The sequence below is a fragment of the Mesoplodon densirostris genome, chromosome 3 (genome assembly GCF_025265405.1).
Source record: "Mesoplodon densirostris isolate mMesDen1 chromosome 3, mMesDen1 primary haplotype, whole genome shotgun sequence".
In the NCBI taxonomy this organism is placed as follows: Eukaryota; Metazoa; Chordata; class Mammalia; order Artiodactyla; family Ziphiidae; genus Mesoplodon; species Mesoplodon densirostris.
The window spans coordinates 57,271,631-57,299,275 of NC_082663.1; the positions used below are offsets into that span (position 1 = coordinate 57,271,631).

A 27,645-nucleotide genomic window follows, 5' to 3' on the forward strand; every position below is an offset into this window, starting at 1 on the left:
CTGGTCCCCAGGTATGAACAGTTTTAGGATTTTTGAAGGAAAAAAAAGGATACCTCTCTCAGATTTAGAAAAGTCAAACACTGCCAATTCAGTTGAAGCCTTCAGGTACTTCTTCCAAGTTGCACTGCCTTCCTCCCCTCTACCCCCAACATAAACATTGTCCTGAATTTAGTATTTATCATTTCCTCCTAATTCTTTATATTAACATGCATGTTCCTAAACAATAGAAAGTTTAATAGGTGCTTTAGAAATTTTATGATTATATGTCAATAGAAAACACTGTCCTAATAATTTAAAGGTACTTTATACTATTTAGTAAGGACAGTAACAAGAAATTCTTTGAAGTTAAATCTCAAGGTTTTAAAATAACCTGCTTCAAGGGAGTTGTGGTATTCTTTCTTTGGCTTTTATTCTTCTTAGCAGGTTTCCTTTTAGGTGTGCCTTTTGGTTTTTCTGAAACTTCGGAACTGTCACCGTTCTTTAGAGCGTGCTATGAAAACGTGAATAGAAACGTACATGTTACAGGGTGATATATTAAAAAAGTCACAATATAACTCAGTCACTATAAACTGGTCTCCAGACCCCACCGTCTCAGATAGCTTCTATTTCCTCTCTTCACCATCCCACATGCTAAGAAACTGCTCTTGAAGGTATCATATATCTGATAATCAGCTCTAAGGACCCTTATAAGCAAGTCTCCTCACTCTCAACCTTTCCATAACATTAGACTCTGTCAATCATCTTTCTTTTAGATAGTCACAACGTTTTTTTTTTTTTTTTTTTTTTTTTTCTTTTTGCGGTATGCGGGCCTCTCACTGTTGTGGCCTCTCCCGTTGCGGAGCACAGGCTCCGGATGCGCAGGCCCAGCGGCCATGGCTCACGGGCCCAGCCGCTCCGCGGCATATGGGATCCTCCCAGACCGGGGCACGAACCCATATCCCCTGCATCGGCAGGCGGACTCTTAACCACTGCGCCACCAGGGAGGCCCAGTCACAACGTTTTTGATGACATAGCAATGTTGGGCCCTAATGCTTTTATTACTTCTCTGATCAAGTCTAAAACTTGGGCATTCCCAACAAGAACTGGCCATCCTTCTTTACCAGCTTATGATCATCTATTCCTATTACTTCAATTATACTTTCTATGCAAACAAACTTCCAAAGCTATTATACAGCTCTGACTTTTCTCCTTAGTTCAACATTTCCAATTACCAATTTCATATCTTCACATTTACCTCAAATGCAACACAATTAAACGTAAACTATCTCTTGCCCAAATAAGTTCTTTTTCTCTGCTCAGTCTACTTCCCCACGCAATATCACCAACCCTGTCCCACATCGAGCCCCATTTTAATCTGCGTTTTATAGAATTCTCTTGGTTAACTCTGCATTAGTGTTATTTCTAGTCTAAATGTATGTTGGAAAGCATGTTATTGACAAATTTAGAGTTCAGCTTCAAGGATGACACACAGATCTGACCTTTACCTAATGCTACAGGAGTGACTAGGGATGGAAGTGGACTCCATGCTTGGTGCTCTGTGTGAGTGTGTGCTCTGTGCCTGGACTACTTACTGATGGCCCATGTATGATGCTCAATAAGACTAAGCACCTTAGACAGTGGGGAAAATGATGATATTGGACAACTGTGTAAATGTCTTGTTTGAGCCACAAAAAAATAGACTTCGCCCTGCAAAAGAAATGTAAATTCCTTGACATTCACCACCATCAGGAACACTTGACTTGATACCTCATAGGATCTGGGGAGGATTACGTTAATTTAATGTATATAAAGCACATGGAACAGTGCCTAGAACACTGTAAACACTCTGCAAGTATTCATTACTGCACTAGGCTATTTATCCTCAATATTATTTCAATAAAGGCTTGTTAATTGTTTCAAAAGTATAATTCAGATTGTCCTTCCACTAATCTGAATTAGAAGACTTTGATAGTTTGATACAGTCTAAACACATTAAATATTATAAATGTTTAAAACTCTGCTTAAATTGCCTCTGTTAAAGGGATGACATATAGACTGGTAACCAACTTCTAAAGGAAGATAACTAATTTATCTAACCTGTTATCTTTTAATCTTCAAAATTAGACTGAGTAATGGGTACTTTAACGCTTTACTGTAAGTATTCTATCATTTTTTTCCCTGAATGAGTACACACATGAGGAAATAAGGAAAAGAATAAATAAGCATTTCATACCTTAAATGAAGCCACAGCTTTATCATAAGCTTTTATCAATGCTGTATCATCCCAAATGTCAGAATCATCACTCTGGGAAGGGTAAAGAATAAAAACAATTCATGTTTGGTTGGATTTCATCAAAAATGTGTGTTAGTAACAAGTAATAAGAGCTATCTTAATTCAGACATAATGAAATTACATTAAAAATGGGTATTTTAAATCCTAAATAAACCACAAGAAGCCTCCCTGCTTAGAGATTATGGGACATTACCCCCAAAGCTAGACATACGTAAATGTTCTAAGAGTGCCATGAAGTAAACACTCCACAATTTAATTCCTATCCACCAACCATAAGTGGATCTGCTCAAGGGTAATCCATGTTTCAGTCTTTTCTAAGAGCAGATAAAGGGTTTACTTTGGCAGAACGGGAAAACAACTGGCCAGCAGGGATTTAAGACATACTGTCACACAAAAGAATAATATAAAATGAATATGATAAAATATTAAAACATGAAGTACAAACAAAAAGCACAAATTCAGAAGTGGGAAGGAGAGGCTGAGAAACACTCCTGCCATAAACCCCTCTCCCGGTGTGGAGACCCACAGTCAGGAGTGAACTCACAACCTGGAGCTTTTCCCTGAGGAGCAACGGGTCTGAACTCCAAATTGGGCACCCTAGGTTTTAAGAGCAGCACCTGAGAAATGAGTCCCCCAAACATCTAACTTTAAAAACAAGGGGGGTGCTTCCCTGATGGCACAGTGGTTGAGAGTTCGCCTGCCGATGCAGGGCACACGGGTTCGTGCCCCGGTCCAGGAAGCTCCCACATGCCGCGGAGCGGCTGGGCCCGTGAGCCATGGCCGCTGAGCCTGCGCGTCCGGAGCCTGTGCTCCGCAACGGGAGAGGCCACAACAGTGAGAGGCCCGCGTACCGCCAAACAACAACAACAACAACAACAAACAAGGGGATTCACGTCCGCGAAACCCACGAGGGAACAGGAACTGAAAGGGTTCCCATGCTTGGAACCACCCCTCCCCTCCAACGACTCAGCGCAGAAGCAGCTGATTGAGAGGCGCCCAGACTTTCTGTCAAACAGGCTCACTTATCGTAAAGTGCTGACCTGCAGAGTAGGCATTTAATTTAACATACATCTAGGGACCTGCTGGGACAGTAAGGACAGAGGCTAGCAGCACCATCTTTATGCTATCTGCCTCACTCCAGCCAGCAAGGGCCATCTTTGCCCTCTGCTGCTCTCCACAGCACCAGTAACTCCCAGAGGGGAGCTTTTATGCACATCTGATGTCCCAGTTTTTATGTCTGGTGTCCTGGTTTTCACAGCTGCAGCCCAGGGTGGGGCTTACTGTGTTCTTGGGTCCCATGGGGCTGTAACAACCAAAGAGACAGTCCTTGGTGGGCTACCACCCCCAGGAAACTGCACAGACAGCAGACTGAAACACACACCATTCTTTCTGTGAAAAAGGACTATTTGCTTGTAAAGGAAATTAGTCTTGAGGAGAAGGCTTCTAGTTTGGTGCATAGCTAGGGATCTACAAAGATGCTCAGAGGTTACTGGACGCAACATCTGCACTCTCTCTCTGTCTGGCTCAAGCTCACTGTATCTCCCAGAAAGGCGCTTAATGTAAAATGTGACATCAGGGCCTCCCTGGTGGCGCAAGTGGTTGAGAATCCGCCTGCCGATGCAGGGGATACGGGTTCGTGCCCCGGTCTGGGAGGATCCCATATGCCGCGGAGCGGCTGGGCCCTTGAGCCATGGCCGCTGAGCCTACGCGTCCGGAGCCTGTGCGTCCGGAGCCTGTGCTCCACAACGGGGGAGGCCACAACAGTGAGAGGCCCGCATACCGCAAAAAAAAAAAAAAAAAAAAAAAAAAAAAAAAAAAATGTGACATCAAAGACAAAATGTGGAGGGGAGTAAAAATGTAGAGCTTTAGAATGAGTTCAAATTTAACTTATTATCAACTTAAAATAGATGGTAATAAATATAAGTTTTTATATGTAAGACTCATGGTAACCACAAGGCAAAAATCTATAGGAAATACACAAAAGATAAAGAGAAAAATATCCAAGCATACCATTAGAGAAAATGATCAAACCACAAACGAAGAGAGAGGAAAGAAGGAAACAGAAGAACTACAAAACCTCTAGAAGAAATTTAACAAAATGGCAATAAGTACATACCTATCAATAATTACTTAAAATGTAAATGGACTAAATTTAAATTCTCCAATCAAAAGACACAGAGTGGCTGAATGGATAACAAACTAAAACTCACCTATATGCTGCCTCAGGAGACTCATTTCAGATAGAAGAACACACACAGACTCAAAGTGAAGAGATGGAAAAAGATGTTCCATGCAAATGGAAATGAAAAGAAGGCTGGGGTAGCAATACTCATAAGACAAGTAGACTTTAAAACAAAGACTGTAATAGAAGGTAAAGAAGAGCACTACATAACAATAAAGGTGTCAATCCATGAAAAGAAGACAACATTCAGAGGTATTTATGCACCCAACACAGGTGCCCCTAAATACATAAAGCAAATATTAACAGACCTAAAGGGAGAGACAGACAATACAACAACGGTAGGGAACTTTAACACCCCAGCAACAGATATATCATTCAGATAAAAAATCAATAAGGAACGGGCTTCCCTGGTGGCGCAGTGGTTGAGGGTCTGCCTGCTGATGCAGGGGACACGGGTTCATGCCCCGGTCTGGGAAGATCCCGCATGCAGCGGAGCAGCTGGGCCCGTAAGCCATGGCTGCTGAGCCTCCGCGTCCGGAGCCTGTGCTCCGCAACGGGAGAGGCCACAACAGTGAGAGGCCTGCGTACCGCAAAAAAAAAAAAAAAAGGAACCATCTGCCTTGAAAGATATGTCAAATCAGATTAACTTAATGGAAAAATACAGAGCAACAGAAATACACATTCTTCTCAAGTGTGAAAGAACATTCTCCAGGATAGATCATATGTCAGGACAGAAGTCTTAATAAATTTAAGAAAATGGAAATCGTATCAAGCATCTTGTCTGACCACAATGTATGAAAGCAGAAACCAATTATAAGAAAAAAACTGGAAAATTCACAAATACATGGAGATTAAACAACATGCTACTGAACAACCAATAGGTTAAAGAAGGAATCAGAAGAGAAATAAAAAAAACCTTGATACAAATGAAAATAGAAATATAACGTACCAAACTTAGCAAATGCAGTTCTAAGCAGCAAGTTCATAGATAAATGCCAATATCAAGAAGCAAGACGACTTCCCTGGCAGCACAGTGGTTAAGAATCCGCCTGCCAACAGGTTCGAGCCCTGGTCCGGGAAGATCCCACATGCCACGGAGCAACTAAGCCCTTGCGCCACAAATACTGAGCCTGTGCTCTGGAGCCCTCAAGCCACCAAATACTGAGCCCACATGCCACAACTACTGAAGCCTGTGCACCTAGAGCCCGTGCTCCACAACAAGAGAAGCCACCGCAATGAGAAGGCTACACACAACAAAGAGAAGCCACCACAATGAGAAGGCTGTGCACAACAAAGAGTAGCCCCTGCTCGTCGCAACTAGAGAAAGCCTGCGTGCAACAATGAAGACCCAACGCAGCCAATAAGAAAGAAAGAAGAAAAAAATCTCAAACAACCTAAGTTTCACCTAAGTATAAGGAAAAGAGGAACCCGATGAAACTCAAAGTTGGTAAAAGGAAGGAATTAACAAAGATCAGAGTGAAAAGAAATGAAACAGAAACTAAAAGACAATAGAAAAGATCAATGAAACTAACAGTAGGTTCTTTAAAAAGAAAATTGACAAACCTCTAGATGGAGTCACAAAGAAAAAAACATAGGACTCAAATAAATACTATCGGAAACGGAAGTGGAGACATTACAACTGATACCACAGAAAATACAAAGGATCTTAAGTAACTACAGTCATCCCTCAATATCTGCAGGGTACTGGTTCCAGGACCCACCATGGATACCAAAATTGACGCTTGCTCAAGTCCTTTATATAAAATGGCATCGTATTTGCATACAATCCTGCATACTTTATTGTTAGTAATACCTAATATAATGTAAATGCTATGTAAATAGTTGCTGCCATGCAGCAAATTCAAGTTTTGTTTTTTGGAACTTTCTGGAAATTTTTTTTTTACCCAAATATGATTGATCTGAAGTTGGTTGAATGTGCAAATGTGGAACCTTAGGATATGAAAGGCTGACTGTACTATGAACAATTATATGCCAACAAATCTGACAGCCTAGAAGAAATGGACAAAATTCAAAGAAACATACACCCTACCAAGAGTGAATCATGAAGAAACAGAAAATCTCAATGGACCAATTACTAGTAAGAAGATTGTTAGAGGCTTTTGACTATTAATTCAAACAAAAGTTCAAGACCAGATAGCTTCACAGGTCAATTCTTTCATACATTCAAATAAGAATTACTACTAATCCTTCTCAAACTTTTCCAAAAAAAATAGAAGAGGAAGGAACACTTCCAAACTCATTTCATGAGGCCAACATTACCTAATATCAAAACCAAACAAGGACACCACAAAAAAAGAAAACTACAGTCCAACATCCCTGATTAACACAGATGTAAAAATCCTCAACAAAATATTAGCAATCCGAATTCAACAACACATTTAAAAGAATCTTATACCATGATCAAGTGGGATTTATCACAGGGATGCAAGGACGGTTCAACATTCACAAATTAATCTATGCGATACATCACATTAACAAAAAGAAGGAAGAAAATCATATGATCATCTCAATAGATGCAGAAAAAGCATTTGACAAAATTCAACATCCATTTATGATAAAAAACTCTCAACAAAGTGAGTACAGAGGGAACATACCTCAACATCATAAAGGCTATACATGACAAACTCACAGCTAACATCATCCTAAATGATGAAAAGCTGAAAGCTTTTCCTCTAACATCAGGCACAAGACAAGGATGTCCACTCTTACCACTTTTATTCAACAAAGCATTAGAAATCCTAGCCAGAGCAATTAGGCAAGAGAAATAAATAAAAGGCATCCAATTTGTAAAGGAAGAAATAAAAATGTCACTATTTGCAGATAACGTGACATTATACATAGAAAGCCTTAAAGACCCCACCAAAACACTATTAGAATAAACAAATTAGTAAAGTTGCAGGTTACAAAATCAATATATAAAACATGTTGAATTTCTATACCATAAAAACAAACTATCAGAAAGAGAAATTAATACAATCCCATTTACAACTGCATCAAAAAGAATAAAATACCTAGGGATAAACCTAATCAAGGAAAAGAAAGACTTGTACACTGACAACTATAAGATATTATTAAAGTAACTGAAGAAAATAGAAATAAATGGAAGGATTTTCTGTACTCATGGATTGGAAATATTGTTAAAATGTCCATATTACCTAAAGCAACCTACAGGTTCAATGCAACCCCTAGCAAAATCCCAAAATTTGTATGGAACCACAAAAGACCCCAAATAGCCAAAGCAATCTTGAGAAAGAACAACAAAGCTGGAGGCACCATGCTCCCTGATTTCAAACTATATTACAAAGCCACAGTAATCAAAACAGTATGGTACTGGTATAAAGACAGACAAATCGGTGGTACAGAATAGAGTGCCCAGAAATAAAGCCACACATATATGGTCAATTAATATATGACAAAAGAGCCAAGAATATATAATGGAGAAAAGACAGTCTCTTCAATAAATGATGAAAAAAAAAAACCTGGACAGCCACATGCAAAAGAATGAAACTGGACCATTGTCTTATACCACATATAAGAATTAACTCAAAACGCTACTGTAAAGGACAGGAAACTATTCAATATCCTGTGATAAAACACAATGGAAAAGAATATGAAAAAGAATGTATATATATATGTATAACTGAATCACTTTGTTGTAAGTCTAAATTAACACAACATTGTAAAACAATTATATTTCAATAAATAAATAAATAAATAAATAATTAACTAAAAATGGATTAAAAACTTAAATGTAAGGCCTAAAATCAAAACTCCTAGAAGAAAACATAGGCGGTAAGCTCCTCGATATCAGTCTTGGCAATGATTTTTTTGGATTTGACACCAAAGCAAAAGCAACAGAAGCAAAAACTAACAAGTGGGAATACACCAAACTTAAAAGCTTCTGCGTAGCAAAAAAAAAAAAAAAAAAAAAAAAAAAAATCAACAAAATGAAAAGGGAACCAACTCAATGGGAGAAAATATTTGCAAATCACTTATCTGATAAGGGGTTAATATCCAAGATATGTAAAGAACTCATGCAACTCAAGAGCAAAACCCCAAACAATGCAACTAAAAATAGGCAAAAGGGACTTCCCTGGTGGCGCAGCGGTTAAGAATGTGCCTGCCGATGCTAGGGACACAGTTCAATCCCTGGTCTGGAAGATCCCACATGCTGTGGAGCAACTAAGTCTGTGCACCACAACTACTGAGCCCGCGCACCATAACTACTGAAGCCCACGTGCCACAAATACTGAAGACCGTGCACCTAGAGCCCGTGCTCTGCAACAAAAGAAACCATCAGAATGAGAAGCACGTGCACCACAATGAAGAGTAGCCCCCACTCGCCACAACTAGAGAAAGCCCACGTGCAGCAAAGACCCAACACAGCCAAAAATAAATAAAATAAAATAAATTTATTTAAAAAAAAAGGGCAGAAGACCTGAATAGACATTTTTCCAAAGAAGACATACAGATGGCTAACAGGTACATGAAAAGATGCTCAACATCACCAATCATTAGGGAAATGCAAATTAAAACCACAGTGATATATCACCTCACACCTGTTAGAATGGCTATTATCAAAAAGACAATAACAAGTGTTGATGAGGATGTAGAGAAAAGGGACACTAGTGCACTGTTGGTGGGAATGTAAACTGGTGCAGCCACTATGGGAAATAGTATGAAGGTTCCTCAAAAAACTAAAAATTTTACAACAGACAAGATATGGAAACAACCTAAGTGTCCAACAATGGGTGAATGGATAAAGAAAATGTATACAGGGACTTCCCTGGCCATCCAGTGGTAAAGAATCCGCCTTACAATGCAGGGGACACAGGTTCAATCCCTAGTCAGGGAACTAAGATCCCACATGTCGGGGCAACTATGCCCATGTGGCACAACTAGAGAAGAGAAACCCGCACGTCACAACCAGAGAGAAGCCTGTGTGCAGCAATGAAAGATGTTGCATGCCTCAATGAAGATCCTGCATGCCACAACTAAGACCCTACGCGGCTGAAAATAAATTAAATAAATAATAAACAATAAATCTTTAAAAAAGAAAATGTATACAGGTTTTCCCCACTATATGAAAGTAGAGTGTTCCTATGAAAGCTTTTGTAAATGGAAATGGAGTAAAGCAAAGAATCAATTATGTTAGAACACAACTTGCTAATGGATAAACAAAATAAATCAGGATAAAGTACAGATGCTCACAGGCACAGTTCAAAGCTATGGTGGCTTGATGCTGAGATGTTGAGTGTCGCTCCTGGGGAAGGAGCTTGGTGGTGCCACTCTCACTGCCTGGGTTGCCTGCTGCCTCTATAATGGCTTGCTGCAAAACAAAACACTGAATGTTATTTTTGCTTTTCACCTTTTTTTTTTTCATAAAAGCAAAAATCCTCTTTGGATTTCCTTCAGTTAGTGAAAATAGTTACTAATGTAGGTCTTTTATAAAAGTGAAGTGGTATAAAGCAAACTTTTAAAAAGCAGGGGATAACTGTTCATATATAGTAGAATATTATTCAGCCATAAAAAAGAAATCTTGTCATTTGAGACAACATGAATGGATCTTGAGGTCATTACACTAAGTGAAGTAAGTAAGACAGAGAGACGAATACCATGTGATCTTACTTATCTGTGGAATTTAAGAACAAACAAACAAAAAAAGCCCAACCTCATAAATACAAAGAACAGACTGGTGGTTTCCAGAGGTGGGGGTGGAGGGGATGGGGGAGGGGACTGAAACAGGCAAAGGGGGTCAGAAAGTACCAACTTCCAGTTATCAGGTAAATAAGTCATGGGGATGTAATATGCAACACAGTGCCTATAGTTAGTAACACTGTATTGCATATTTGAAAGTTGCAAAGACATAAAATTCTCAACACAAGGAAAAAAATATTATAACTATGTATGGTGGCAGATATTAACTAGACTTACTGTGATCATTCTGCAATATGTATAAATAGCAAATCATTATGTCGTACAACTAAAATTAATATAATGTTATATGTCAATTATACCTCAATTAAAAAAGGAAAAAAAAGGGAAAGGAATGTATGGTGGATGATCATGGAGGAAACAGGCTAGGAAATAAAAACTAAAAGGATCTGGATAGATAGAAAAGAAAATTGAAAGCACTCCAAGGACAACCATGAGCCAAAAAGAGCATGTAAGCAAAAATAAACACACCGACTGTATGATTCCACTCACATGAGGCTCCTAAGTAGTCAAATTCACAGAAACAAAGTAGAATGGCAGTTAGCAGGGGCTGTGAGAGAGCAGGAAATAAAGAACTGTTCAGTGGGTAGAGTTTCAGTTTTGCAAGATTAAAAAGTCCTGGAGATCTACTGCACAACAGTGTGAATATACTTAACACTACTTAAGTGTACACTTAAAAGTGGTTAAGATGATAAATTTCATGGGTTTTTTTTGTATTTGACAGATCAGTGAAACAACAAGTCCAACTAGATTCATTCTCACGCTATAGAGTAGTTGAAGGTAAGTTTGGATACATAATGTTGGTGATGGCAAGACAGGTTATAAAACACCATCAGTTAGTATGTTGGATTTTGTACAATATTAGCCAATGAATGAGCTCTGAAGAAGTTTGCTATAAAACTCGTTTAGTTGTAAAGTGAATTTTTGTCATTTTCTTGTTAATCTCCATTATACAGAGAAATATGTTCTGATATAAAACTGTTAATCTTGCTATATGATAAAAAATACTTAAAAATCATTAAGTCATTATGCAGATAAGGAAAGTAATCACAAAGAGGTAATTGACTTGTTCAAGGTTATGCTGCCCCTTGGAATAAGAGATGTTTCTAAAAGCAGAAGATATATCAATTCTGCAAATGGAAAAGGTACTACTAATAAAGGAAAGTGTACTCCACTGTATCAATAGAAGTGGGCACTCTTAAAAGTAAGATACAAATACATAGGAACCCAAACTCATCACATTACAACTGTTATAAGACATTTCAAAATGAACAGCAAACAAAGACATCTATACAAAGCTATTATGAGAAGAAACATTTTAGGTGATAAAACTTCTCAATTGACAATCACAAACAGAAGAAAATACAATAACCATCTGAAATTAAATTGTCTTAAACTAGCATTCGCAATATGGAAAAAAACACCTTGAATCAAAATTTCTAAAAATTCAGATGAGAAAAGAAGGCAAAAGGGAAACAGTCAAATGAGCAGTTAAACAAAATCAAGAACGAAATGGAAGAAAAAGTAATACTGATGCAAGGTACCCAAAGAAGAATACATTTGACTGAAAATCTAATGGGTACCAAGGAAAAGACATGAAAAAAGAAAAAGAAAATAAGTGAAGTGGGGACTGGCAAAGAATAGTTAACATATGTGTATAAAGGGGGTCCCTGAAGAATAAAAGCTAAACAAATAAATACACAAAAGTCTCTAAAAGGAATTCTCAGAGCCTCTAAGCAAAAAGATCAAGTCATTTACAAAATACAGAAAACTAGTTAGTATTAGACTTCCCATAGAAATTTATGGGAAAAAAGTATGAGCCAAGGATTTTATATACACCCTAGCTGTCCTTCAAGCAGCAAGACTCAGTTGTTGTGTTTCTTTTTTTTGGCTGCACTGCACGGCTTGTGGGATCTCAGTTGCCCGACCAGGGACTGAACCCAGGCCCTTGGCAGTGAGAGCGTGGAGTCTTACCCACTGGACCGCCAGGGAATTCTCAAAAAGGTACTGTTAAGAGAATGAAAAAATGAATGAACTCACAAATTGGGAGAAAATATTTGCAAATTACCTATCTGATAAAGGTTTTGTATCTAGCATACACAAAAAACTCTCAAATCTCAACAAAAAATAATTCAGTTTAAAAATGGGCAAAAGATTTGAACAGACACTGCCTAAGAAGATACATGGATGGCAAATAAGCACATAAAATGACAATCAACATCATCAGTCATTAGGGAAATGCTAATTAAAACCACAACAACAACAAGACACCACTACACATTAGAATGTCTAAAATTAACAAGACTGACCATACCAAGTGTTAGCAAGGATGTGGAACAAATGGAACGTTTCATACATTGCTGGTTGAAACGTAAAATGGTACAATCACTTTGAAGAAAAGTTTGGCAGCTTCTTAAAGAATCAAAATAGTGGACTTCCCTGGTGGTGCAGGGGTTAAGAATGTGCCTGCCAATGCAGGGGACGGGGGTTCGATCCCTGGTCCGATAAGATCCCACATGCCTTGGAGTAACTAAGCCCGTGCGCCTGCGCCACAACTACTGAGCCTGCCCTCTAGAGCCTGCGAGCCACAACTACCGAGCCCACAGGCCACCGCAACTACTGAAGCCCGCACACTCCAGGGCCCGTGTGCCACAACTACTGAGCTTGCATGCTGCAAGTGCTGAAGCCCACGCACCTAGAGCCTGTGCTCTGCAACAAAGGAAGCCAACGCAATGAGAAGCCCGTGCACCGCAACGAAGAGTAGCCCCCACTCACCACAACTAGAAAAAGCCCGTGCGCAGCAACAAAGACCCAACGCAGCCAAAAATAAATAAATAAATATAAATAAATAAAAACAATAAAATTCAACTTAAAAAAAAAACAGAAGAATTAAAATAGGGAGTTCCCTGGTGGTCCAGTGGTTAGGACTCTGCACTCTCACTGCCGTGGGCCTGGGTTCACTCTCTGGTCAGGGAACTAAGATCCCACAAGGCATGGGAAAAAAAAGAAAAAAGAAAAAAAATTAAAATATATCTCCTCCATGACCTAGGTGTTTGCCAAAGAGAAATGAAAGCATATGCCCATACAAAGTCTTCTGCACTAATACTCATGGTGGTTCTATTTGTAACAGCCCCAAACTGAAAGCAACCCAAATGTTCATGAACAAGTGAATGGATAAACAAATTGTAGTATATTCGTGCAACAGGATCCTACAGCAATGAAAAGGAATGAATGACTGATATACACAAGAAAATGGATGAAACACAAAATAACTATGCTGAGTAAAAGAAGCCAGATCAAAAAAGACTCCGTATTTGTAAAATTCTAGAAAATGCAGACTAATCGATGGTGACAGAAAATGGATCAGCAGTTATCTGGGGACAGGAGATGAGGAGGGATGAAAGGGAAGGATTACAAAGGGGTGTAAAGAAATCAAACCATCCCACACACTGGGACCACATGGAGAAGCCGAGACAACATGAAGAAAAGAGATGGCCTGTCAATCCCTAGCAGCTCAGTCCCCAGCTATTGTAGCTCCAATTACTATGTGGATGCAACTACACGAAATGTCTGAAGGAGAACTGCCCACCAAGGCCTTCACAAATTCCTGACCCACAGAAACTATGAATAAAAAATGATTATTGGGCCTCCCTGGTGGCGCAAGTGGTTGGGAGTCCGCCTGCCGATGCAGGGGATACGGGTTCGTGCCCCGGTCTGGGAGGATCCCATATGCCGCGGAGCGGCTGGGCCCGTGAGCCATGGCCGCTGAGCCTGCGCGTCCGGAGCCTGTGCTCCGCAACGGGGGAGGCCACGGCAGTGAGAGGCCCGCATACCGCAAAAAAAAAAAAAAAAAAAAATGATTATTGTTTCAAGCCACTAAGTTTTGGGTGATTTGTTACACAGCAATAGCAAAGAGAAGAGACCATCAGGACTGCCTTTATATCTGTTTCTCAGTCACCAAGAGAAGCCCACCTCTTTCCTTGCAGGCATTTCAAAATGAAATGTTTTCTTCCCCCTGTCCCTCAAATTACTGTACCAGAGGTGGGGAAGTAATCTTCCTTGTTCCTCACTTCCACTTCCAGATTATTCTTCCTCCCTAAAACTCCCAGGTTTGAAAATCCCGTCACCAAACTCCACTGTCCACTATCCCTCCTCATTGCAATCATCTGTATCTTCCTGGGTCACTCTTCCTCATTCCTTGAGGTTTATATCCCAGTACTCCCTCCAACACTAATCCTGTCATATTTTTGGTTATTTAAAAACCCACGTACAGGGACTTCCCTGGTGGCGCAGTGGTGAAGAATCCGCCTGCTAACGCAGGATACATGGGTTCGAGCCCTGGTGTGAGAAGATCCTACATGCCGTGGAGCAACTAAGCCCGTGCACCACAACTACTGAGCCTGAGTTCTAGAGCCCATGAGCCACAACTACTGAGGCTGTGCCCCACAACTACTGAAGCCCGCGCACCTACAGCCCGTGCTCCGCAACAAGAGAAGCCACCGCAATGAGAAACCCTCGCATCACAATGAAGAGTAGCCCCCGCTCGTTGCAACTAGAGAAAGCCCGTGCACAGCAAAGACCCAACGCAGGCAAAAAAATAATTAAATAAATAACGATAAAAAAGTATTACTCAAAAATAAACCAAATAAAATAAGAGATAATTTTTTAAAAAAAAACCATATACGTGATCCTTCCAATACCCTACCCTTGCTACATCTTTTTTTTTTTTTTTTTTTTTTTTGCGGTATGCGGGCCTCTCACCGTTGTGGCCTCTCCTGTTGCGGAGCACAGGCTCCGGACGTGCAGGCTCAGCGGCCATGGCTCATGGGCCCAGCCGCTCCGCGGCATGTGGGATCTTCCCGGACCGGGGGCACGAACCCGTGTCCCCTGCATCAGCAGGCGGACTCTTAACCACTGCGCCACCAGGAAAGCCCTGCTACACCTTTAAACACTTCGCTACCAATGACCTTTTATAGTACCCAATCTCAGCTACTCACTTCTATGGTCTTTATTATAACCATTAACTATAACCTCTCCAAAAACTCAACTGCAAGAATCCTACTCTCCAGCTACCACCTTCTAGGCTCTGCAACTTATTCCTTCTAGTAGGTTGATAATGACAGTCATTCCACTTCACTGGGACTGGTAAAACAGTGATCCTCACACTTTTTAAACTGCTTCTCACCATGGTAATGTCCTCACTTCCTTTCTTAGCCAGCTTTAATTCCACCATCGATCATTAAGACAACTCCCTGTACCGCCCCCTTCTCACTTCATACTAGGTAAAACTACAACCCTATTAATTTCAACTATTCGTTTACTTTGTGTCTGCCCTCACACACCTGAATTTGAATTTAGCTAGCGAAAAATACAATCATGCTGCCTAGTCTCCTTTTTTTTAAAAAAAATTATTTATTTCTGTCTGCGTTGGGTCTTCGTTGCTGTGCACGGGCCTTCTCTAGTTGTGGCGAGCAGGGGCTACTCTTTGTTGTGGTGCGAGGGCTTCTCATTGTGATGGCTTCTCTTGTTGCAGAGCACAGGCTCTAGGCATGCAGGCTCAGCAGTTGTGGAGCACAGGCTTAGTTGCTCCGCGGCGTCTGGGAATCTTCCTGGATCAGGGCTCGAACCCGTGTTCCCTGCATTGGCAGCGGATTCTTAACCACTGCGCCACCAGGGAAGTCCTATCTAGTCTCCTTTAAACTCTTAACCACAAACCTGAAGTAGGCCTTTAATGTTGCCTAGATTTCCCTAACGCAACACTCATCCACTCTCCTAGGGGTTTACTTCCTACCTTCTCTCTTCTCTAACCTCAAATACCTGCCCACTGCCCCCTCCTCACTAGCAGGCTGATGACCTTGCTTCTTTTACTGAGAGAACAGCAACAACCAAAACAGAATTTTCATAATCTCCTGCCACTACATCTGCCCATCCACACAAATCTGTACCCATATAACTGTCACCACATGAACTGTCAATATTTCTAACAAAGACCAAATCCATTCTTTCTTACTACGCTAGAATGTTGCTTGCGCAATTCTCTTCTCTCCTGCAACGTCAATTATACCGTCCTTACTGGATCTTTCCTATCGGCCCAGAAACATGCTGAAACATTTCTCCTATCTTAAAAACACAATTAAGAATCCTTTTTATCTCACTTCCCTCTCCATCCATTGGTCAATTTCTCTAGCTTCCAGTACCCACAATAAAACTTGAAATATTTGCTCACATATGTTGCCTTGAATTTCTCCTCTCCGACTCTCGAACTCGCTCCAATCACATTTCACCCAAGAATGAGTTCTAATCTTACCCCCTTATACACCTGCCTTACTTGCAGTCTTCCCCATCTCAGTAAAAGGCAACTTCATCTTTTCAGCTGTTCAGAGCAATCTTGGAGTTAGCCTTGACTTTCCTCTCTCAAGCCTCTATTATCGTATACCCGTGCACAACCTGTTGCCTCTGATTTCAAAATATATCCAGAAGCCAAGTAACCGACTGTCCACTGCTAACAGCGGGATTATTCCAATAGACTCCTAACTGGTTTCCCTGCTTCGCCCTGGCCTGCCCCCGCACACCTCCCAGTCGGAGAGAGCTGGACGACCAAGGCACAATCGAGTAGCAGTAGGGCCTAGGCTCAAAGTCATAGGGAGCCCAAACTGGGCGAGGAACGAGCTTGCGGCTGAGGCTCCCAAGTGGGGAAAGATGTAGAAACATGCGGACCCACCGCCCCACACTGAGCCGACTGGCCGGGGAAAGAGCGCAGGGGGCAGGTCGGGGACAGCGCCGGCTGCGACCTCACCTGGCCTGTGCCGCGCCGGAACAGCACCGAGTTTGCCGGCTCTGGGACGCCGCCGCCGCTGCTGCCGCCGCCGCCACCCATCGCCATGGCTAATCTGCTGCCGGGTACGCAGCGTGTACTAGGTCCCTCGGCGAGTGACGACTTCCGCCGCCCGGCCTCCGGGAGCGGAAGAGCATGGCGGCCTAAGGGCCGCCGGCCGGCGGGGAGGAGTCCCCGCGCTTTCGGCCCGCGGGCGCCGCCTACCCTTGTCGGCCGCATTGGTGTTTCTTCTCTGTATCCTCTCAATTCTTTGATTTCACTTTTTCGTCTGTTCCGAGAGTGATTCGACCAGAGTTTTTGTTTGTTTGTTTTAAACAATAAATCCTCTTAAGAAAATAGCGTTCGTTGCAGGTCACTTAGAAAATATGGGTAAGCAAGCAGTAAAATAAAAAGCAGTCCCTTGGTAACCAATAATAATATAGCTACCATTTTTAAAAAGTGCTTTTAAGAATTGTATATACTTATTTTAATTTTATTTTCACAACCCTATGAATTAGGGACTATTTTCTCATTTAAAGATGGGAAACTGAGGCACAGAGCGTTTACACAAATGCCTGGAATCCAGCATGTCTGTAACATTTCCCAGCCTTAGCATTTAGTTTAATATCTCTTCTCCCAAATCTTCTCTAGTAACTTTTTGAATTTAAAAACATGAGATGAATTGTTGTATTCTGTTTAAGAATGTGCTTTTTGTTTTCTCGATTTTTCATGTTTGTCTTTACATGGGTCAAGCAGGCTTTTAGTTCTTAGTAGGAGCTTACCCTCTATTTTTCCAGTATTCTTTATTAAACATTTAGGATTGCTAAATGGCTTCCAAGTACCTATTTTAATTTTTTCTTTTTTTAAAGGTCACCCAGGGAACTTTGATGGCTTCCTTTGGCTTCTGTAGATACCAGAAATAGATGTATTTTTTAAAAGCTCATTTAGATTTCTTCAATCATAATTCTCACAATGGCATATGACGCAGAAATTTAAACAATTTGGAACCAGGTTTCTTTTTATTTATTTATTTTTTATATAGAATTTACATACCATAAAATTCATCATTTTAAAGCATGCAATTTAGTGGGTTTTGGTATGGTCACAAGATTGTGCAGCTACCACCACTAATTCCAAAACATTTTCATCACTCCCAAAAGAAACCTTGTATCCATTAGAAGTCACTCCACAGTCTCTCCTCCTTCCAGCCTCTCACAACCACTGTCTCTACAGATTTACTTGCTCTGGATATCTCATATAAATGGAATCATATAACATGACCTTTTGTGTCTTTTTTCACTTAGTATAATGTTTTCAAGGAGGAATTAGCTTTAATGAATTTTAAATGGCAAGTTCTTTGTTGAAAAAGTATTTCTACTTATCAGAAAGGAGATAAGTAGCTTTCCACCTACCTTGTTCCTCAACAAAAATGAACCTATGTCATTTTTGTCCTCAAAGAAAACATGTTCTTTTTTTCTTGATGGTGACATCCAGATTTGAATCACCATACGTATTTTACAGTTATTCCATATGATAGACAAAGCACTCAAAGCATAATGTAGAGGATTTCCAAAGGAAACCATTTCTTCAGATTTGAAGGCACTTACGTAAACATTAAATTTAACTTTATGATCATGGGGGGTTGCCAATCTGAGTACCGTGCCTGGCACCTGGCAGGTCCCCCATACACATGGCTGAATGTGTAAATCCCCCAGCTGCAGGAACAGCTCCATTTTCTGAGGCCCCAGGATTCTCTTACAGGCTAGTCCTTACGGTTCTGCCTTGTACACACAACACTTCATTTTCATATTCTGTTTTCCCTGCTAGCAGCCCCTGTGCCCAGGCGTCTTCATGTTGTTATCTCTGTACCTCCTACCAGGCCAGTCCAGAGTAAGTGGTACCAGAAAAGTTTGGTAAATCAATGAATTGTGGGAACCCAACCCAGCTCTAGCACTTTTGTCTGCAGGCTAGTCTACCAGACTCAAAAAGAGGAAGGTTATTCACAAGTGCATAAATTGCAGTTGCATAAGAAAGAATCTCATTAAGTAGACCTCCATAAAATTCAAATTTTGATGATCCGAGGTGAAGCTCACCCAGCTTTATAAAGAATTTGCTGGAAAGTCACGTGGATAGTCCAGAATATTTTTTAGAAAGCACTTATCTGCCCCCAGGTGAGCAGGAAAGGAAGCTGGCAGGTACATGAGAGGCCCCAAAGAGGGTCTGTTGGGCCATTTCTTAGCATCTGATCCAATTGGTGAGGAAAGTGACAGCCGTCCAAAGGAGGCTCAAAGAAATAGAACTCTTGGGCTTCCCTGGTGGCGCAGTGGTTGAGAGTCCGACTGCCGATGCAGGGTACGTGCGTTCGTGCCCCGGTCCGAGAAGATCCCACGTGCCGCGGAGCGGCGGGGCCCGTGAGCCATGGCCGCTGAGCCTGCGCGTCCGGAGCCTGTGCTCCGCAACGGGAGAGGCCACAACAGTGAGAGGCCCGCGTACCGGAAAAAAAAAAAAAAAAAATAGAACTCTTTGCTGGCAATAGCTCTTTTGCCTAAAGTAGGCTTCCCACTGTCACATGGTGCAGTTTTAAAGTTATGGTGAAATGCTAACAGGCAGTTTGGATTAAAGTTAACAGCAAATCATGGCTTCACAGATTAATTGCTGCACAAATAAATTGATGTATAAGTATTTGCTTTTAAATCTTACATGGCAAGAAGTAAATTAGAAGTCAAATCATTTTTTTTCTCTGAAGAACTAAAAGGACAGAATGTCTTTGATGACCTTGAGAACATCATACTGGTTTCAAGGCAGACTGTTGTTGTGTAATCTAACCAACAATGATGTAGAACGTTTTAAAAATTTATTTGTTTTATTTCTGGCTGCGCTGGGTCTTCATTGCGATGCGGAGGCTTCTCAGTGTGGTGGCTTCTCCTGTGAAGCACGGGCTCTAGAGCGCGGGCTTCAGTAGTTGTGGCACACGAGTTTAGTTGCTCTGCGGCCTGTGGGATCTTCCTGGACCAGGGCTCGAACCCGGGTCCCCTGCACTGGCAGGCAGATTCTTAACCACTGTGAAGTCCCTGATGTAGAACTTTTCTTAACACGGTTATAAAATAAATCTTAGAAGAAAAAAAAATTAACTTCATGAACTGGAACCAATCTTTGCGCATATGGAATTCTCATACCGAAAACCTACATTCGGTGACTCTTGGAACTTGCTGATGATAAAATAAAGGATTCAAATGACTAGTGATCAAGTTTCCAGTTAGGATAATATATATTGGTATTGTCATGTAGAATAGCGAATAAACAAAAGAGAAGGCCAAAACTAATTAGTTCCTTACCCTTACCTTACCTTCAGAGTCTAGGGTCAGGAGATCAGAGATGTGTCAGTGATTTGTGTATAAGAATGCTCACCGATTGGGACTGACATACATACACTACTGTGTATAAAATAGATAACTAATGAGAACCTACTGTATAGCACAAGGAACTCTACTCAATGCTCTGTGGTGACCTAAATGGGAAGGAAATCCAAAAAAGAGGGGATATACGTAAATGTATAGCTGATTCACTTTGCTACAGAGCAGAAACTAACACAACATTGTAAAGCAACTATACTCCAAAAACAAAAACAAAAACAAAAAGACTGCTCACTGAACTATTACCGCAGCAGAAAGTTGAAAATTCCAAATGATGTTTTGGAAGAATATTTGAATGATATTATGGACAAATGGTAGTATAATTCATAAATGACATAGATCTAATTAGTCATCCAGTATGTAAGGCTTGGATTCATTACCCTCACATCATATACCAAAATACGTTCTGGGTGACTTTTAAAAACTTCGGATGGAGGAGATTTTAAGATAGAAATAAGAAACTATGCAAGGCTTGAAAACTCAAATACATTTTGGGTGTCAGGCAGGTAAAGGAGATGAGTTAAAGAGGAGTAAGCAATAAGGGGTGGTGGGTACTGTAATCAGTTACCTTGAGACTATCCCTCCACACACACCCCAACTCATTCCACCCACTCCCTGCCCAAAGGCATTCAAGTTCAAATTAAAAATTTTGGGGGGAGTGGGGAGGGGGGAGGGATGGAGTGGGAGTTTGGGTTTAGCAGAAGCAAGCTATTATATACAGAATGGATAAACAAGGTCCTACTGTATAGCACAGGGAATTATATTCAATATATTCAATATATTGTGATAGACCATAATGGAAAAGAATCCTGAATCACTGCTGTACAGTAGAAATAAACACAACATTGTAAATCAAGTATACTTCAATTAAAGAAAAAGTGGAAAAAAAATTTTAACATGTCAGGACAAGTCTGTGGGCGGTCAGTTTGCATCTTCAGTTAATAAAGAAACTAGGCATTTAATTAAAAATTACGACGAGGTATCACCTCACACTCGTCAGAATGGCAATTATCAAAAAGTCTACAAGTAATAAATGCTGGAGAGGGTGTGGAAACAGGGAACCCTCCTACACTGTTGGTGGGAATGTAAATTGGTACAGCCATTATGGAGAACAGTATGGAGGTTTCTTAAAAAACTAAAAATACAGCTACAACATGATCCTGCAATCCCAATCCTCCTGGGCATATATCTGGAGAAAACCATAATTTGAAAAGATACATGCATTCCAAAGTTCATTGCAGCACTATTTACAATAACCAAAACATGGAAGCAACCTAAATGTCCATGGACAGATGAATGGATAAAGAAGATGTGGTATAGGGCTTCTCTGGTGGCACAGTGGTTGGGAATCTGCCTGCCAATGCAGGGGACACGGGTTCCAGCCCTGGTCCGGGAAGATCTCACATGCCGCAGAGCAACTAAGCCCTTGTGCCACAACTATTGAACCTGCACTCTAGAGCCCACGAGCCACAACTACTGAGCCCGTGTGCCACAACTACTGGAGCCCATGCTCCGCAACAAGAGAGGCCACCGCAGTGAGAAGCCTGTGCATGGCAACGAAGAGTAGCACCCCCCCCACCGCCGCCACAACCAGAGAAAAGCCCGTGTGCAGCAATGAAGATCTAACGCAGCCAAAAATAAAATAAATTTAAAAAAAAAGATGTGGTATATATACACAATGGAATACTACTCAGCCATAAAAAAACGAAATAATGTCATTTGCAGCAACATGGATGGACCCAGAGATTAACATACTAAGTGAAGTAAGCCAGAGAAAGACAAATATCATACAATATTGCTTATATGTGGAATCTAAAAAAAAAAGATACAAATAAACTTATATACAAAACAGAAATAGACCCACAGACGTAGAAAACAAACTTATGGTTACCAAAGGGGAAAGGGAGGGGATAAATTAGGAGTTTGGGATTACCATATACACACTATTATATATAAAACAGATAACCAACAAGGACCTATTGTATAGCACAGGGAACTATACTCAATATTTTGTAATAACCTATAAGGGAAAAGAATCTGAAAAAGAATAGGTATATATATGTATAACTGAATCACTTTGCTGTACAACTAACACAATACTGTAAATCAACTATACTTCAATTAAAAAAAGAAAAAAAAAGAAACCAGGCATTTGGTCATGTGAATAAAAATTCTGGCAAAAGCAACATAAATAAAATGAAAGGACAAACAATAGTTTAGAAAATATTTGTAACATAAGAGAAACGAATATTCTTTTATATTAAAGAAAAACTTTGTCAAATAAAAATAACAGCAAAGCAAGCTATTCATAGAAGAAAAAACCAAAAGGGCCAATAAATATGAAGATATGCCCATATTCTGGAAGCTCTGTATTCTGTCTGCTTGGATTTAGATCCTTAACCTGCCACTTACTAGCTGGGTGACCTTGGGTAAATTCCTTAACCAAAATCTCAATTTGTATAAAATCTATAAAAATGGACATAACCATAGTACCTACATGTGAAGACTAAGTGAAACAAAAAGCATAAAGAAGAGAGAAAAAACATAGGTATTTCACAAAAAGGAAAATCCATGGGATTTCCCTGGTGGTGCAGTGATTAAGAGTCCACCCCCAATGCGGGGGGCCTGGGTTGGATCCCTGGGCAGGGAACTAGATCCCACATGCATACCACAACTAAGAGTTTGCATGCCACAACTAAGGAGCCCACGTGCCACAACTAAGATCCTATGCAACTAAATAAATAAATGTTAAAATATACATATATATACCCCCCCCCAAAAAAAGGAAAATCCAGGGAATTAATTCCCTGGCAGTCCAGTGGTTAGGACTCAGTGCTTTCACTGCCAGGGCCCGGGTTCAATCCCTGGTTGGGGAACTAAGATTCTGCTAGCCACATGGCCAATCAATCAATCTGATAATAAAAATAAATAAAAATTTAAAAAGAAAGAAAATCCAAATATCCAATAAATATATGAAAAAAATGCTCAACCTCTCTGGTCAGAGAATTGCAAATTAAAAACTAAGATACCAGGCGCGGAGAAGTCTGCAAAACAAGAGGCGGAGGATTGCGTTAGCGACGGACCAGTTCGCGCCAGAGCCACGGGCAGCAGCGTCGCGGTCTGACCCGGCCACTGCGCGGTACTCGGAGGAAAAGCTACCGCCAGGTGGACGCGCCGCCGCCGCCGCAGCAACAGCACCATCATGGGGAAGGGCGACCCCAACAAGCCGCGGGGCAAGATGTCCTCGTATGCCTTCTTCGTGCAGACCTGCCGGGAGGAGCACAAGAAGAAACACCCCGACTCCTCGGCCAACTTCGCCGAGTTCTCCAAGAAATGTCCCGAGAGATGGAAGACCATGTCTGCCAAGGAAAAATCCAAATTTGAGGATATGGCAAAAAGTGACAAAGCTCACTATGACAGGGAGATGAAAAATTATGTTCCTCCCAAAGGTGACATGAAGGGAAAGAAAAAAGATCCCAATGCGCCTAAAAGGCCTCCCTCTACCTTCTTCCGGTTTTGCTCCAAACATCGCCCAAAGATCAAAAGTGAACACCCTGGCTTATCCATTGGAGATACTGCAAAAAAAGTGGGTGAAATGTGGTCTGAGCAGTCAGCCAAAGGTAAACAACCCTATGAACAGAAAGCAGCTAAGCTAAAGGAGAAATATGAAAAGGATATTGCTGCATACCGTGTCAAGGGCAAGAGTGAAGCGGGAAAGAACAGGCTCCAAGAAGAATGAACCAGAAGATGAGGAGGAAGAGGAAGAAGGTGAAGATGAGGAGGAAGAGGATGAAGATGAGGAATAAATGACTATCCTGTAATGATGTGTGTGGAGTGTGCGTGTGTGCTCAGGCGGTTGTTTTGCTAAGAATGTGAATTCAAGTGCAGCTCAATATTAGCTTCAGAATAAAAACTGTACAAATTTTTGTATAGCTGATAAGATTCTTTGTATAGAAAATACTTTTTTTAAATGCAGGTTGTAGCTTTTTGAGGGGTTATTACATACAGTTAGATTTTAAAGCTTCTGATGTTGAATGTTTCTGAATATTTAATGGTTTCTTTAACTTCTTGACTTGTGTATGGTGGCACAGCAAACTCATAGAAATTAGTATCAATAGTAAATTTGGGGTTTTCTAGAATGAGAATGTTGCGTTTTTTTTAAATTTGTAATAAAATTATACTAAAAAAACCCCTAAGGTACCATTTTTCACTCGGGTCGGAAAAATTATTAGAGATTAATAATATCTAATGCTATTGAGGACATGGGGATATAAAGAACTATATCTGTTAAAATTACAAACAAGTATACCTTTGCCCTAGGGATCCTATCTTTAAGAATTGATCCTTGGGACTTCCCTGGTGGCGCAGAGATTAAGAATCCACCTGCCAATGCAGGGGACACGGGTTCGACCCCTGGTCTGGGAAGATCCCACATGCCGCAGAGCAACTAAGCCCGTGCGCCATAGCTACTGAGCCTGTGCTCTAGAGCCCTGGAGTCACAACTACTGAGCCCGCTCGCCTAGAGCCCGTGCTCCACAACAAGAGAAGGCACTGCAATGAGAAGACTGTTCACCACAACGAAGAGTAGCCCCTGCTCACCACAACTAAAGAAAGCCCACGCACAGCAACAAAGACCCAACACAGCCAAAAATAAATAATAAATTATTTAATTAATTTGAAAAAAAAAAGAAGTGATTCTTAGAGAAATAAATGCACCAGTACATGGGGATAAGGACGCCGATATACATTACAGAACTGTTCATAGTGACAAAAGCTTCCAAACATCCTGATTGTCCATGAGTAAGCAAATGACTGGATAAATTACCGTACAACCATACCACGGTTAGATCTGTATGCACTGACCTGTAGCCATGGCTATTTTCAAAAAAGTACCAAGTTACAACTAAGTTTCCCATTTTTGTTTAAAAAAACTCACATGTACTGGGTTGAATGCTGGTCCCCAAAATGATATGTCCACCAGACACCTATGAATGTGACCTTATTTGGGAAAAAGGTTTTGCTGATGTAATAAGGATCTTGAGATGAGATCACCTGGATTAGACTGGGCCCTAAATCCAATGACGAATGTCCTTAGAAGAGACAGGAAGAAGACAGAGAAAAGAAGACCACGTGAAGACAAAGGCAGAGATAGGAGTTATGCTGCCACAAGCCAAGTAAAGCCTGGAGCCTCTAGAAGCTAGAAGAGGCCAGCTAGGATTTTCCCCTAGAACCTTCAGAGGAAGTCTGGCCCTGCTGACACCTTGCTTTTAGACTTCTGCCCTCTAGAAGTGTGAGAGAATAAAGTTCTGTTGTTGCAAGCCACCAAGTTTGTGCTGATTTGTTATGGCAGCCCTAGGAAACTCCCCACCTCCCTTAATTTTACATATCTATACACACACACACACACACACACACACGTTTACATGAGCATTGAGAGAAACACACAACTATTTTATATACCCCAAATATGACCAAGAATTCCACTCCTAGGCATATATTCAACAGAAATAAGTGCTTATGACCACCAAGAGATATCTGTATAAATGTTATGGCAGAAATAGTCATAATAGCCACAAACTAAGAGCAATCCAAATGTCCATGAAAAGTAAATAACTAAATCATGGTATCTTCATATAACAGAATGCTACACAGCAATGAAAGACTGAATTACCGTTACACACAGGATAGAGGAGTCACACAGATACAATGTTGAGCAAAGAAGTCAAACTCACAAGAGTACATATTGGATGGTGCCACTTACATGAAATTTAAAAACAGGCAGAACTAATCCATGGTGATAGGTATTATCTGATAGAGGGTATAATCTAAAGTGGTCACAGAGAGCCTGTTAGGGTGCTAGAAATGTCTACATATCTTGATCTGGGTGGAATATTTATATGTAAAGGTCAATCAACATCTACATTTAAAATGTATGCTCTTTATTATCATTTCATTGGAATAAATACCCAGGAGTGCAATTACTGGGTTATATAGAAAGAGTATGTTTAGTTTTTTAAGTAACTGCCTAATATATTGCTAAATTTCTTTGAGCCCTTTTGTTGCCTTTTCCCAACTTTCTATGATGAGTAGGCATTGCATTTTGGGGGTTTGAAAGTTGATAGAGAGAAGAATGCTCTAAGCTTTGTCATAGTTTCCCACACCTCACACAATCACTTACTACCTCCATGATTTGCCATATCATTTACCTGTATTTTCAAACTACAGTCATAGCCTTGGAATAAGAGTATTGGACTGCTCAGCATCCATTCCCCTTTCCTTCTGGCAGCAGGACCCCAGGTTTGTTTGGGGGACCACCTAGTCCTCACTGGATAGTCTTAGTTATACTGTCAACTTAGGCAACCTGCACTCCTCTCACTGAGTGTACACATAACCCAAACTAGTCCATTTGGAGGCACTGTGTGTGACATAAATACTAAAAATGGTTGTCAGAATTTCAACCTGATATCAGCACTGTGGGAAAGAACTGTCTCATAGTACCTGGAGCTGATCTAACTCTTGACCTTTCCAAAGCCTTGAGTCTTCAACTTTTCCTTGGACTCTGGAGTATCTCATCCTTTCAAAGAATTGTTGTAGTTATTAATAAGTTAACTAATGATTCTATTTGCAAACAGAAATTTCAATATACCATGGAATCACAGGTTAGATGTGGTTAAATTTCTTCAAGCATACATTAAAATACATAACTCTATATTAAATGTCCATTCGTAAGCCACCCTAATAGATACTTTGAGTGGTACAAGGCCAAATGAGCCTTGAGGCCCTCCCCCACCCAAAAGTCCTCGACAAAAGCCTTTGTGACACAAGTTTATAAAAGGCAAGTATTCAGTAGGATTGTGTCTTTTTTTTCTTTTTTGGCCTCACCAAGCATCTTGCAGGATCTTAGTTCCCTGACCAGGGATTGAACCAAGGTCCCCCGTAGAAGCACGGAGTCCTAACCACTGGACCGCCAGGGAATTCCCAATAGCACTGTGTCTTGATTGTAGCCAGGTTGGAAGGCAATTTTGTGCAACCACCAAACCATAGTGCAAGGAAATGTTCCTGTACTGATATACCAGCAAGCAAAGTCACATCCAACTGATAAAGGAGCAAGAGTAGTATGTGACATAGAAAGTATTTCTATAAAAGTCATGTTATTTAAAAATCAATTTTCCCAGGCAAATGGTCCAATAAAAGGCTACCTGTGATCTTTTGATGTGTATTAGCTAAT

At 40.7% G+C, this 27,645-nt stretch overlaps 1 protein-coding gene and 1 pseudogene across 8 annotated transcripts in view; one reads left to right on the forward strand and one right to left on the reverse strand.

Moving 5' to 3' along the window:
• The window catches only part of LOC132486175 (survival motor neuron protein), a 45,027-nt gene extending 27,918 nt beyond the window's left edge, over positions 1–17,109 (reverse strand). For all 8 annotated transcript variants that reach the window (XM_060093004.1, XM_060093003.1, XM_060093005.1 and 5 more), the window contains exons 1-3: positions 16,987–17,109; positions 2,213–2,284; positions 371–490 (exon numbers count right to left, since the gene is read on the reverse strand). In XM_060093004.1, coding sequence (XP_059948987.1) covers positions 371–490; positions 2,213–2,284; positions 16,987–17,073 — 279 coding nt within the window. In that variant the 5' untranslated portion in view covers positions 17,074–17,109. The remainder of the gene's footprint in view (positions 1–370; positions 491–2,212; positions 2,285–16,986) is intronic.
• Positions 17,110–23,545: 6,436 nt separating this feature from the next.
• LOC132485245 (high mobility group protein B2-like) lies at positions 23,546–24,223 on the forward strand (annotated as a pseudogene).
• The last annotated feature ends 3,422 nt before the right edge of the window (positions 24,224–27,645 follow it).